General features: G+C 40.0%; 1 protein-coding gene across 1 annotated transcript; it reads left to right on the top strand.

Annotated features, from left to right (window-relative positions):
* Positions 1-264: 264 nt before the first annotated feature.
* Positions 265-13994, top strand: LOC149012233 (uncharacterized). Its single transcript, XM_089157557.1, has 5 exons — positions 265-498; positions 11870-12058; positions 12411-12829; positions 12992-13202; positions 13314-13994. The coding sequence occupies exons 1-5, from the start codon at positions 265-267 to the stop codon at positions 13992-13994; spliced, it is 1734 nt and encodes a 577-aa protein (XP_089013683.1).
* The last annotated feature ends 1047 nt before the right edge of the window (positions 13995-15041 follow it).

Below are 15041 nucleotides of genomic sequence, written 5' to 3'. Positions count from 1 at the left end.
CTGCATGGGGTTAAAGTGGATCAGTTGGACTCCCAAATGTTTATGTTTAGTTTTGAACATCTTTTAGATGTTGAGAATGTCCTTGAAGGTTCACCATGGGCTGTATCAGGTAATCTTATGATTCTAAAGCATTGGAATGCAGAAGAGAAATGGGATTTCAGCAAGCAGGAATTCTGGGTTCAGTTTAATGGCATTCCAAAAGAGATAACCAAGCTGGAGTTGGGAAAATAGTTGGCTGCTAAAGTAGGTGATCCTACCAAGATAATGCTTATTCATGGTAGAAGAGATGGAGTTAAGAAGCCTTTCATGAGATGTAGAGTAGAGGTTGACATCAGCAAGAAGTTAAGAATGGAAACAGGTCTTAAAAGGAAGAATGGAGACACTATCCCTGTTGCTGTAAGCTACGAAAGATTGCCTACTTTCTGTTACTATTGTGGAATCTTGGGGCATACAGACAATAAATGTGAAGAGTTCTTTCAAGTTAAAAGGGATCATCAAGTAAGTCATCAATGCAGAATTGCTTCCCCTTGTTCTTTGCTCCCCTCCCCTCCTTACACTGCTTCGATTAGAGCTTTTATGCCCAATCAACGCATGCTTGAAGAGGCAAGTTTGCTTGACATTAATCACCCAATAGACCCAATGACCTAGTCTTCTCACCAACCTCAGGCCAACCACCGGAAACCACCAGCAATTACCTCCAAGAATGGCTCTGCTAAACAATCCAGCAATCCCCTACCCTGTCCTACACCTTCTTGCCTTGTCAATTCTACGACAAAGCGTGGGACTCAAGGAAGTCTGACATGTCTGAAATTTCTGTTCACTCAATGTCCCAAAGTCAAATGTTGCAGCTACAGGGTGGCAGTAAGAATTACCCAGAGAATACTTGCCTTAACTGGGAAATTCAAATGGATTTCATAAACTCTAGAATGATCTAAATATCTAGAATGATCTAAATCTGCAATTGTTAGACCCAGAGAAAAACAAATCTAAAACTTGAAACTTGAACTTGAATTGCATTACATAAAAAATAAAAATAAAAATTAAACCTAAACATTCAATCTAGAAATTAAAATCTCACAAATGCAAGCAAAGAAAACTAAAGAAAGCCTAAATAAACTAAAGAGAAAAGAAAATGTGCTTCTCCTAAGCTCTAGAACACGTTCTCCCTTGATGGAGTATGTTCTCTTTTTATAGAATTTACATGGGATATGAATCTTGACAAAATTTGAATCAAACTCAAGATTTCTATTTGACTCAATCAATTAGGGTTTTAACGTATTAATCGGACTGACTTAGAGAGATAAAATGCACAATTCCACCGTTGGATTTAAGGATCAAGAAGTCTTGAAGCTCTCTTCCAAAATTCAGCTCGATCAGACACCTGATGACCGTTCGATGAAGGGCTTGATCGAAATTGAACAGAGACATTCAAAAACGGGATTTTTCCTTCTTCCTTATCTGAATATAATTCTTTTTCTTCTTTTTCTTTCTTTAATCAAATCACAAATAGGAAATAAGATATTGAGGTATGCAATGACTCTTTTCTCCATTTGGACTCTCTCAATAATATCTCTGTAGATTTGATTGATAATTTATAATCTCAGTCGTAGATCAAAATTGCCTTATTTATCTCTTAAATATTTCGGAGTTGGCCCATAATCACATCTCTAGCCCATCATGTTCCAGATCAAGCCCATTTTTGCATTTGAGAATTTGAATGGATCTTTTGACATGTAAAATTGCATGATTCATACCCAAAACTCCAAATATTTGCTTAGGGCATGTTTGGTTAGTTGAATCTTTGGAATAAAATTTGTAGATTTATCCTGAAAAAATATTTATTGAGTTAAGGTTCAAATGTTTAATGATTTTATAATAGGGGTGAAATCTCTCGATTTCACTTCATACCCATAAATCTACAGATTCACGTTTTTAGTGTAAAAAAGTGAATCTCTAGATTTCATGATTCTAGAGATTCACACAACCAAACGGGTAAAAATCTCCCACTTGTGAATCCAGAGATTTCAAAATCTGCAAAAACAACATAAAACCCAAGGTAGCTCCACTCTAAGTGTGTAAAATGCATGCTTTATGCCCTAAGATTTCACACATAAATGTGTTCATCATGCAGTAATCTACTTTTGACTAATGCTAGCCCCAATAAACCAACAGCTCTACAGCTCCTAGTTGCTCTCCAAAACCAAATGAGAAGTTCCAAGAAAATCCACCAAATCTGCTAACCCTTTTTACCTATGCTGTCAAACATCTCCATCACTAGTTAGGCCACCCAACTACTCACTCAGTTGAACCCAGCCCCACATCAGGTAAGCCCAACCCGTGGAGATGAAAGCCCAAATCCTTCTATCCTGACTCAGCAAGGTGGAGGGGAGGACTGTTCAGCATCAGCAAATGATGGCTTTAATTTAAAGGACAGCAGGGAGTCTAGTCAGCAAAAAGATAAAGTAATTTACAAGAGTGGTGATCAAGGACAGCAAGGAAGCAATAACACACGTGGCATTCTAAATGGCAGTGAGAATAGAAATTTGAAGAAGTTGGCCAAAAGGAGGAGCTCTATTCAACCATATACTATCAGATCTTTAGCTGGTAAAGGTACAAAGCCTACAAATTAGAAGAGTAAGCAGGTTCATTTAGAAGAGGTGAAGGAGCGGGAGCAGAAACCTAAGAGTGAAGATGAGGATCTGCTGAATCAACCTACTTCCCTTCATTTTTTTAGAGGAGGGCCCCTTGGATGTTGGGGGTTATCAACACCAAATGAAATTATGAAAATCATCAGTTGGAACTGTCAAGGTGTGGGGAGGGCACTGACTGTGAAATCCAACCCTATCCTAACCCTGACCTTGACCCGGAAACCTGTTGTTTGTAGGTCCGATGACTCGAAGTAAAGGAAGAAATCAACTATGGGCCATCTCAGTGGAAGACTTGGTGTTTGACCTAGAATTCATGGAAGTTGATGACGGTGTTCCAATTATGGAAACCTACTAGAACTAAAAAGGAAATTGCACCTGATTGAAGATGAGATTAGTTGAAAGACTTGGAGTATTATTTGACTTGGTTCGAAGGCATTTCTACACCCTAGGTAAGTCATATGAGGTGTGTGTTGAAGCTCTTTAGGTTTGGTGTTCATTTGATCCTCCAAATCCCAACTTTGGCCTTGTTGTGATGCTTGGTCGATTGCTTGGTCGATGGGCCAATCGACCAATGAGATATGTTTTGACTGTTTAGGTCTTGGTTGCTCTATTTAAGTGCATCCTCGAGGTTATTTCGTCTCCTCTACCTCCTAAGCCTCTGGAACAAGTCAGAGCTCCATCCCAATCAATTTCTTTGCACCCTAGGTTGGATTCTTGCAAGAACTCTTACATTTCTCTTTTTCTTGCATCAAAAGGTATGTCTACACTCTCTTCTTCTTCCCCATCTCTGTTTTTCTTTTCTTTTTGGACTGAGACAGTAGAGTAGATGCTGCATCCTCTGTTGCAAACATCTCTCCACTCATCTCTCATGGTTTCCTAAGGATTGATGGCTAATATAATGATCTTAATCATGATCATTGCAAGCTTTTGAAGGAACCATGATCTTCTCTTTGATCTTCTTCTTTGATTCATCTTCTGATTCGAATTCTTATATTCTTAGATCTGTTTTCTTGATTAGATTAGGGTACAATCTCTATGTTTTCTTTACTAGATTAGTAATCTATCAATCTCTGGGTTTCCCTTCATGATCATACCATGTTTTCTTCAAAAACCATGATTGTTACTTTTATGGTAAGTTTTGTTTCCTTATTTGTATCTTTAGGTTTTGATCAATGATAGTGTTAGACTTGTTCTTTAGTACTAGTACACTGTCATTGTAATTCCCTTTTTGTATGGTGGTGTTTCGGATCGCAAAATTTTGTTTTCAGATCAGAAACCTTTTTTTTGTCTGTTACTGACTCAGTTGGTCGACTGATTGGTTGACTGGGTCGGTAGACCAATCAATCGACCAATGAAGACAGTAGCTCTTTTCTTGGTCTGTTCTGATTCTTTTGATCTTCTGCCTTTTAGACTTCTTTCCTAATAAGGTATGTATACTTGTTTAGGATCTTTTGCCAAGTTTAGAAAGATTCTCCTTGATTCTTGGGATTCTCTTCAAAGTTATATAAGGTAAGGATGGTTACTTCTATAATTACATAGATTGTGTGATCTTAGTTTCTATATTAGAATCATTCGGATTTGTTACCATAAATAGATTCTTTTATGGATACACTATTGATGCACTTACTTCAATTACAGTAGCATTACTTACTTGCATTCTTTAGTTTATGGATACACTACTGATGTAAAATCCAGCTCAAACCTAACCAGGACACCCTATTTGTTTTGGGATAAAGAAAGACTTGTTTAATGTTAGACCTTGAAGTCGGACCTTAATTTCAATGTTGTTATCCTTGAAAGCCTTAGGAGGCCATTTCCGGCCTTATCCTAACCTTGACCCGGCCCGGAATCTGTTATGTTTGTAGGTCCGAAGACCCGAAGTGGTGGGAGAAGTCCTTGTGGACCCTTTTGGGTGATGATTTGGTGTTAAAACCCAAGCCCATGGACATTGACGATGATGCCCCTCACTTGAGAGCATTGTTAGTGTTAGTTTTGAAGTTGCGCACCGAAGAGGGGTGAATTAGTTGAAATACCTAATGAACTCCTGTGCTCAATCCGAAAGTATTTCCCAAAACTAGACTTCTTGATGACTTGTAGGAGAAAACTCACTCAATTTGACCCCATATAGCCCTCCAAATCCCTGGTCCGAGTTGCTGAACTATGTCTGAAAAATCCTGCTTGCGCATTGAAGAAGGTGAGCTTAGTTAGTGGACCTAATGAACTCCCATGCTTGATCCAAAGGTATTTCTAGAAACTATACTTCTTAATTGACTTGTAGGAGAAAACCTCACTCAATTTGACCTTGTATAGCCCTCCGAATCCACATCCGAAGTTTCTGAACTATTCCTGAAAATTCTGTTGAAACTCTTTGGGTCGATACTATTGGTCGATACCATCAACCCAAGGTATCGACCAATAAGCCTAGATTCGAATAAAAAGGTGCTTTTTGGATATTCCTTCCTCCTTTTAAGTGAAACCTCGAACCTAAAACATTATTTCACTCATTTCAACATCTGAGAACGTGGGAAAGCTCCTCTAAGCCTCCTCCTTGGCTTGGGTGTTGATATTCTTCAAGAATCCTTTGTCTCTCTTCTCTAATCTCTTCTACAAGGTATGTGATCTATCACTCTCTCTCTAATCTACTTCTACCTCACCTTATTCTTGCTGTTGGGACCATGGCCAAGGTGCTGCAACCTTGCAAACACCTTGCCATGAGTCTTCTTTACCTAATACATTAATGTTTTCCCCAATCTTGCTATGATTTACTTACCTCTTGATCATTAACTATGCAATTCCATGATTTGTTGCTCACCAACTTGCTTTATTAACCAAAAAGCCTCCCCATAATTACCCTAATTTCTCCCTTCCCTATGATTACAATAATGCTCCTAACTATTCCCTACCTAATTCACTATGTTTTCCCCCAATTTGCATTAAGTAATAACCAATGCCATGATTTCCAACTCTTGAACTTGATATGCCAATTTGGGGATTTCTAAATTGACCATTGGATTATGTTAGTTCTTTGATAATTAGTGTCTCTATATTGTGTTTGAACTATTCCCCAAGTTTCGTATCGATCCGAGACTCGAAAGACCAACTTTTGCCCATTTTTGATCCGTTCGATCTCCGATTGTTTTGATTTCTTCTCTAATCCTTCATGTATGTTTGTTTAGGGATTTAAGACTATAATTGGACCATTCTCTTGTGACTTCGGATCGTCTTCTTCACAATTTGAGGTAAGGACGGTTATTACCATATAACATAGACTGTATGACTTTTACACTGTTGTTGGTAACTTAGTAGACTTAACTTATTAGTTGATTTTAGACATCATATGACTACTGTAGTTACCTTATGACAGTAGCACCATGCTTAATTACTTGGTTTATCATGTTTACTTATTCTTGTCATTATTTACACACTGTATTATGAGATGTTATGACATGTTTTCAATATGAATAATGTATTGTTGATATGTAATGGATGGAAATAAGCATGTGATTGCTTAGGTATGATTTGGGATTGGGGAGTGCCCTACTGGTACTTCTGTCCTTGGACATCGGAGGGAATAGTATGGGATGTTCTCCGAAGATGCCCATCAACGCTTTCCTGAATCATTGGATGACATACATAGGACTTGTCTAGATGTATGGCTAGGATGTCCCTGTCAGTATCAGACCCGAATCGGAAGGGCATTGAGACCGAACGACCCGTGGTAGTAGTGTGGATTTGTGGGCGCTCAAGACCGGTAACCATCCCATGAGAGGACATAAATCGCATTGCAAATACCTGAAAGGGGCCATTTATTGGTAGGGTGCAAATGGCTAGACTTGGGCTCACAGGCGCTCAAGACCGGTGAAATGATCCGTGAGGGGACGTGAGAGCTTCCCGTCTACTATTTGTGGATGACCAATAGGGTTGATGAGTCCGGTGGGTAATATCCGTGACTCTAGTGTGAAGGATACCGGAAAGGATCCCGAGAGGGGAGGAATGGATGTATTTGGAACTGACATGATATGACTAAGTAGATGACTTGCATTGGACTAGGCTTTACTTTGATATGCGCCAATACTTAGACCAAATGGCGATGTGAGAGAGTGGTGACTGAAACCCTCCAACCATGGATTTGTCCGAGAGGGATGCAAGACCCAATTCCCCCCGGTGACGAGTGACTGAGACTACCTAAAGAAGTATGGTGCTATGACTTAAAACATGTCTACCCTAGATGACTAGCATACTTAGAGTTAGATTCATGTTTGCATCATATGTCTCATATCATATTGCATCATGCTATGTTGTGCATCATATGATTTATGTTATTATGGAATAACTTTCCTTGCTGAGTTCTTTTGAACTCACTCCTTTTGCAACATATTTTGTTAGACTTTTCTGCAGGTACTACTACTGTTGACTATGACGGTCAACACTTTGAGGACTAAGTTGGTGACTCATACCACTTTGGCTACGGTGACTACATTGGTGAAGGCTATCAGTTCAAGACTCATATTTGTCAGGAGTAGATCCGGCCTGGCTTAGTTTCTTATGATTATGTTATTGAGGAGACATTGTATAAGTTAGAAGAAACTATAACTTAGTTGCTTACCTTTTATTTCCTTCTTTGGAGATCTGGTTGTAACCTTTACCTTATTTCGATCTACCTTCCGCACATGTTTGTAGGGTATATTTCCGCTACACTCTATAGTTGTCTTTTGATTTGGTACTTGTTATTCCGCACTCTGATGTTCTTTGTAATCCTTCTGTGATCATTTCTTAACTTTTATTATTAGATTACTTCAATACCATAATTTGTTCTTGCTTTTGATTATATTATTGTGCTAATTGGATATGATCGTTCCTAAACTGGATTTGTTGGGCTGTGGATCACTCCCGAGTAACCCAGATAGGGTACCCCCTGGGTGGATATTGGGCGGGATGTGACAACTGATGTCTTTTATTGTCAATTGTATATGTCACACCCCACCCGCCGGTCTCGGTTACCCACCCAACAACCCGTGGGAGTGATCCGTCACAAGATCCACGGTTTTAGTCTATCAACAATAATAAATACAAATATAGACAATCAAGAGCAATAAATGTCCAATAAATGAATTAAAGAATTACAGGAGCCCAAATACTCCAATAAAAATAATAAAAGAAAGAATAATGAATTAAAATGAATATGAGTTCAGCAAAAGCAATCAAAAGAGTTATATCAGTTTCTTTCCTGTTTCCTTTTCTAAGGCTAAATAATGTTTTTCATGAATCTCAAGAAAAGGGGTCCTCCAGTTCTTTTCCATTCGCTGAGCGAATTGTCTAACCACTCTCCGTCTCTGTCCATCAATAGGTGCAATAAGCGCACTCCATGCACTCGCAGGAGCTCCCGCACAAGCTATCTCCATTTCCCACTGCCGGTGTCACATCCTCTTCATACGGGATGGTTCCTTCATAGGAAACCAGTCCATCTTCCGGCAAACTTCCTCCATCTGTGCAAGCTAATAAACATATACAAAATAAAGGAGTGAGTTCTAGAGAACTCAGTAAGAACAATTAAAAATCCCGTCAGTTATCCAATAAAGCATAAATGCATAAATGATATGAATGAGTGCAAAGTATGAATGATACTATGATTTCTAACTATGCAAGTCTCTAACAGCTGACATGCTTTAAGATATACACTAGCTCTCCTCTGGGTAAGTCTAGTCACTCTGATCCGGCAAGGACTGGTTACCTCTGTAGGGATCCTGGGCAAAATGGAAGGTCCACACCTGGCTCTCAAACCATGGCTGGGGTTAAGTCAACACTCTCTCACTATGACCATTGGTAATGAGTACTGGCGCATGTCGGGGTTTCTAATCCAATGCAAGGTCATACTGGTAACATGTCTACATGAAGTCTAGATACATCCCCTATGGCACCAGCCAACTCGGTTCAGTATCCTTCGCAACCTAGGAATAAGAATCCTCACGGACTAGCTACCGCTGTTGGACTCCACTCCTTAACCCTATGGTCATCCACATATTATTGGGGCGGAAGCTCTCATGACTCCTCACGACTCCCGGTCCGTTCCTTGGACGTCCATGAGCCCAACCCTAACATATGCAACCCTACCATTTATATTACTAACAGTGGACCAACGTCACATCACTGTCATCATGGGTCATTCGGTTTCAATCCCCCTACCGAAAGGGTAGTAGCATGTGGGGTACCTAGCCATGCAATTCTAGACTCTACCTAAGAATGTCATCCAATAGTCATGACAATGCTGGAGACATCAGCAGGCATGTGTCCCATTCCACAGCCTTCTGATATCCCAAGCTAAGATATCCCAGAGGAATACCTCATCCATCAGAACCACATACTAACCATCATCAGTACATAGCATTCATAATCAACAAAGTATATATGTAAACAAGACAAACAGCAGTAGTATAACAAGATCAATATATAAAACATGACTACAGCAATATATATAATGAAAGGCTAATGCTAAGACACACTGGACTAGCATGTTCAAGTCTATTTATAAAGATAGGGTTGAATGTCCTTACCTGCATATAAGTAAAATGTCCGTAAAACGGAATCCGTAAACTATTACAAGACTTTCTCTTCAAACAGAGAACACCTAAACACAGGGTTACAATAATGTATAAGTTAATTGAATCAAAGTGGATCAAAACCAAAAGTCAGTTGGTAACTGTTTACCAGCCGGTTGCTCATGCTGGTCGCTTAGGTTGAGTGACCGCCACTAGTGACCGCCCCAAAAACAGAGAGTTCCAATCCGAAACTCAGGCTTCTGATCATCCATTTTCAATCCGGATTTCGAGTGATCATAACCTAAATCTCGAATCTAACATCCCCAAAGCCAAAGGGTGAAGGAAACCTAACAATTACCATCATTGGATTACCCAGAACTCTCCCTTGACTGGATTATCCTTTTCACGAAAGCAGGGTTTCGTTTCGGATGAATCACCTCAAGTAGATTGGAAAGAGAGTTACAAATGATCAAAAAGGGTAACCACCATGATGAGGGGATGGGTTAACACGAAATTGAAAGACAAAGGAGAAAAAGGATGAAGGGTGAATCCATTACCTCACTTCAGAACACTAGAAAAAGGGAAGGATTGATCTTTAGATCACTACCAGCACTTCAGATCTGCTTTTGGCACTTCTCCGCAGCCGTCTAACCTCCAAAATGGTAACCACGAATAAAATATTCGTAAGTGGGACGAGGGTTACCTTTTATACAAGTCAAGGGGCAAAATAGGGCAAAACCCCGAAAACAGACCAGGCGGTCACTCCAGGCGGTCGCTCCAAGCGGTCGCTTGGTTTGATCGACCGCCACTAGCAACTGCCCCCATATATTTTGCCATACAAGGGTGCTTTTGCTAGGGGGTTGATATCCAAGTGCAACCTAGCCCTAAAGAAGAGATGGGGGAGATCTTACCTTCATTTCGGACATCTCCGAACAACACTTGTCTTCCAGAAGACCAACTACCAAGCAAGGCAGGCTCTTCAGACAGAGGATCCAAATCCATGGGTTCAGGGTATGGATCATGGACTTCTATCCGGACACTCCACAAACTTACCCGACTAGACCTTCGGGTTCTCGGACCCGCAATACGGATCTCGGTTTAGAAATACGGGGTTATTACAGTATATGAGATGGATCATGTTATTGTATACTTTTTATATGAGGAGTTACTAGAATTGTGTATGATATGATTGACTGGTGATTGTGACTAATTAGGTATGGTTCGGGATGGGGAGGTGTCCTTTTGACACTCCTGTCCTTGGACATCAACGAAAATATTATGGGATGTTTTCGGGGGTGCCCATTGACACCTTCATGAATTGTTGGTTGTCATACATAGGGTTGTCTAGCAGTGTTTGGCTAGGATGTCCCCGTTGTATCAGACCCTAATCGGAAGGGTATTGAGACTGAACAACCCGTGGTAGTAATGGGGATTTGTGGGCGCTCAAAACCGGTAACCAATCCGTGAGAGGACATAAATCACATCGCGGTTACCCTTTTTGGGGCCATTTATTGGTACGGTTGCAAATGGCTAGACTTGGGCTCACGGGTGTTCAAGACCGGTAACCAACCCATGAGAGGACTTGAGAGCTTCCCGTTTACCATTTGTGGATGACCAATAGGGTTGATGAGTCCGTAGTCTGGGACTATGAGGACTCTAGTGTGAAGGATACCGGAAATGATCCCGAGATGGGAGGAATGGACGTATCTAGATTTGACTTGATATGACTGAGTAGAAGACTTGCATTTGGCTAGGCTTAACCCTGACATGCGCCAATATTTAGACCAAACGGTGATAGGAGAGAGTGGTGACCTATACCCCAGCCATGGATTGTTCGAGATGAATGCAAGACCCTTTTGCCAACTGAGGATGAGTGATTGAGACCTACCCAAAGAAGTATGGTGCTATGACTTAAAGCATGTCTGCCAATAGAGACCAGCATCCTTAGAGTTAGATTCATGCTTACATTGTCTGTCTCATATCATATTGCATTATACTTTGCTTTATAATCCTGCCATTTATGTTATTGTGGATTTAACCTGCTTTACTGGGTTTCTTTTGAAACTCACTCCTCTTGTACCATATCTTTTGTTAGACTTCTTTACAGGTTCGGAACACTATGACGGTACATATGAGGAACACAGGGTGAAGAGGCATATTTCCTGTAAGGTGATATCTGTTACGACAATTACTGGTGAAGATCCCTCGGTGATCATGCTTCGTACCATGATTAGTCCATCTGTAGAGTGGAAGCATCTTTGCCTTATCTCAAAAGTCTACACTTACAAGGACGTTCTTTACAAAGTTGAAAACAATTTAGTTACTTCTGTTACTTCTTTTTGGGATTAGTTGTAATCTCTTTTCTTTCCTTTTTGAGCTACTTTTCCGCTATTTTGGTAGAGTGAGTTTCTGCCTCACTTTACTCCTTGACTTGACATTATCTATTATCTTTTCGCACTCTGATGTTATATGATCTTTTCCTTCCTTATTAGGATCTCTCATTTATATTGGCACATTGATTATTTATGTTCATGATTATGTTATTGCTTATGTAGGAGGATGATTTCCTCAATACTTGTTGCTTGGACTATGGATCACACACCCGGGTATGCCAGTTGGGGTACCGGCTGGGGGGAAGTGACATTGACAGTTCAAGCTCTAGTTAACCTCTCAATGAAAGTTCAGCCTGATATAGTTTTTCTTATGGAAACAAAGAATTCGATTGAGAAGTTGAGAAGTGTGGGGAGAAAGCTGAAACTGAATAGTGTGTATACTGTGGATCCTATTGGTAAGTCTGGAGGCCTAGCTGTCTTATATGGTAATTCTACATGTATGAATGTCTTAGAATCAAACAAGAGGTTCATTAATGCTGAGGTATCTATTAATGGGGCCAAATCTTTCTTTATCACAATGGTGTATGGGGATCCGGAGAAGGAAAAAGGCAGCAGGTGTGGGATATGTTAAGAAGAATAGCTTGCAATAGGAATGGTCAGTGGCTGTGTTTTGGTGATTTCAATTCTTTTATCTCTTGGAAGGAGAAGAAAGGAGGTTCTATTGATAGCAGCTATGATAATGAGAAGTTCAAAATGATGATGAATGACTGTTCTTTCTTGGACTTAGCCTCCCATGGCCCTCAATTTACCTGGAATAATAGAAGAAAAGGAGGGGGCAAACATCAGAATTAGGCTGGATAAGAGCTGTGGCTAATGCTGATTGGAGGAACCAGTTTGGGGATGCTTCGGTGGTGGTTCATCCCATTATTGGATCTGACCATCTCCCTATTGTCATAGACTCTATGGGAGGCAAAAATTCAAGTGTAAAGCCTTTCAGATTTAAGTCAATGTGGTTTCAACATAAAGAGTGTAGAACTGTAGCTAATCAGGCTTGGTGTATTGATGGAGGAAATACCTCAACTGGAAAGTTAGTGGCAAAAGCTGAGAATGTTAAAAGAGTATTTACAAGGTGGAATAAAACTTCATTTGGCCATGTACAAACAAAGATTTCTCATCTGTTAATGGAACTTGAAGATATTTTGCAGCACCCCTCACAAGGAAATGAGATTAAGGAAGAAAAATTACATCAGCTGTTGGAGGTTGAGCTGAAAAGAGAGGAAGATTTGTGGGCTCAGAAGTCTAGAGAACTATGGCATAAGGCTGGAGACAAAAATACCAAATTTTTTCAAGCTTCTACTCTGAAAAGAAGAGATTACAACAGAATTACAAAGCTGAAATCGAGTTCGGGCAACTAGACTAACTCTAAAGAGGAAATTTTTGAGAAAGTCTTGGCCAAGTACAAAGATATTTACAGCTCTAAAGGTATTGATGAGAACTCCCTCAACATTGCTCTATCTACGATCCAGCCAAAGGTTACTTTGGAAGATAATCAAATGTTGATGAGCCCTCCCAGCAAGGAAGAGATTAAAGTTGCTTTGGGTGCAATGGCACCACTCAAATCTCCAGGCCCATATGGACTTCCTCCAGCATTCTATCAACACTATTGGGATCTTGTAAAAGAGGATGTTTGTAAGTTTGTTTCTAACTTATTCTCATCTGGTTGCTTACCTGAAGAAATTAATTCTACATATGTATGTTTAATTCCTAAGTGTAACTAGCCTGAAAGTGTTGATCAGTTTAGACCCATAAGTTTATGTAATGTCACTGTGAAAGTAGCTACTAAAGTTATTGCATCTAGGCTTAAAGGGATTCTTGATAGGATAATTGGTGAACCTCAATCTGCTTTTGTTCCCAATAGAAGCATCTCTAATAATGTCTTGGTGGCCCATGAATCTTTTCACTACATCAAAAATAGGAAGAAAGGAAAGAAGAAGGTAATGGCTCTAAAGCTTGATATGAGGAAGGCTTATGATAGCCTAGAGTGGGGCTTTATTGAGGGTACTTTATCTAAACTTGGTTTTTGTGATAAGTGGGTGGGCCTAGTCATGTCATGCATCAAATCAATATCCTACCAAATATTGGTGAATGGAGCTGTTAGAGGGTTGATTGAGCCCTCGAGAGGAATCAGGCAGGGAGATTCTATCTCCCTTGCAATTTTTGTATTATGTACTGAAGCTTTGAATGTTGTTCTTAGAGTTGCTCTTGAAGAAAGATTTATCACTGGTTTGAAAGTCAGAAATAGGACTGATCCCATCTCTAACTTGCTGTTTGCTGATGACACAGTGCTATTTTTAGAGATGAATCTTCAAGAATTTCAGAATATTAGAGCTTGCTTGGATCTCTACTATGCTGCAAGTGGTCAACAAATCAACCAACAGAAGTCATCTATTTATTTTAGTCCTAACACTCGCTCCTAGGTTCAAGAGATGGCTGTCAAGAGTTCTGAAAATTCCATATGGGGGCTCTCCTAAAAAGTATCTGGGTCTTCCCTCGGAATTCCAATTATCTAAAAAAGAAAGCTTTAGAGGTATACAGGAAATGGCAAGTAATAGAATGCAAGGGTGGAAAGCAAATCTCCTATCTATGGCTAGCAAAGAGGTACTTCTCAAATCGGTTGGACTCACCATTAATAATTATGTTGCAGCTCATTTCATTCTTCCTAAATCTCACCATGATAAGATTAGGAAAGATGCCTTAAACTTTCTTTGGGAAGATAAAGAGAACAAAAGGAAGATCTGTTGGGTTTCATGGGATAAACTGTGTCAATCAAAGGATAGAGGAGGTTTAGGTCTCAGAGACCCTTATCTTCAGAACTTGGCCATGTTGTGTAAGCTTATGTGGAGAGTGTGGAGCAATCCTAATGCCTTCTGGGTTAGATTTCTTAAAATAATTTACTTCCCAAATGCAGAGTTCCTAACTACCTTAGCAGTATCTAATCCTTCATGGGCATGGAGAAGCATTCTGGAAGGAAGGAAAATTCTTAAGTCTGGTATAGTTTGGGCAGTGGGGAATGGAACCTCTATTCGTGTTTGGGATGATCAATGGATTTTATCAAACCCAGATTTCAAGATTAGAAGCTGCAACAGAGATCATAAAGGAATTATATGGGTCTCTGATCTAATTGATGAAGAATCTAGAACTTGGAAAGAGGAACTGATTAAAGACACATTTGATCGAGTGGATGCTGAGGCGATTCTTAATATTCGGTTAAGCCTGATCTCTAGGGGAGATAGAAGAATCTGGGGGCCTGCTAGGAATGGTGTGTTCTCTGTGAAATCAACATACCATCACCTAATTAATCTCAGAGAGAAGGAAAGAGAAATGCAACCTTCTTCATCTGGTGTTTCGGGTAGGGAGAGAGTGGATGCAATGGTTTGGAAGAATATATGGAATTGCCATTCTACACCAAAATTAAGAACATGTTGTGGAGAGTGTGTGCAAGAGCTTTACTGCGCGGCAGAGGA

This window comes from Hakea prostrata, chromosome 6 (genome assembly GCF_041222555.1).
Source record: "Hakea prostrata isolate BN-2017 chromosome 6, UWA_Hpros_2, whole genome shotgun sequence".
In the NCBI taxonomy this organism is placed as follows: Eukaryota; Viridiplantae; Streptophyta; class Magnoliopsida; order Proteales; family Proteaceae; genus Hakea; species Hakea prostrata.
The sequence above is the reverse complement of the archived record's forward strand: the minus strand, read 5'-3'. Positions and strand labels throughout refer to the sequence as shown.

Coding starts and splice junctions, on each gene's coding strand:
- LOC149012233 (XM_089157557.1), top strand. CDS start 265: ATGCTTATTCATGGTAGAAGAGATGGAGTTAAGAAGCCTTTCATGAGA. Junction 499..11,869: donor AAGTTAAAAGGGATCATCAA/GTAAGTCATCAA, acceptor ATGAAAGTTCAG/CCTGATATAGTTTTTCTTAT. Junction 12,059..12,410: donor AGAGGTTCATTAATGCTGAG/GTATCTATTAAT, acceptor TGGAGGAACCAG/TTTGGGGATGCTTCGGTGGT.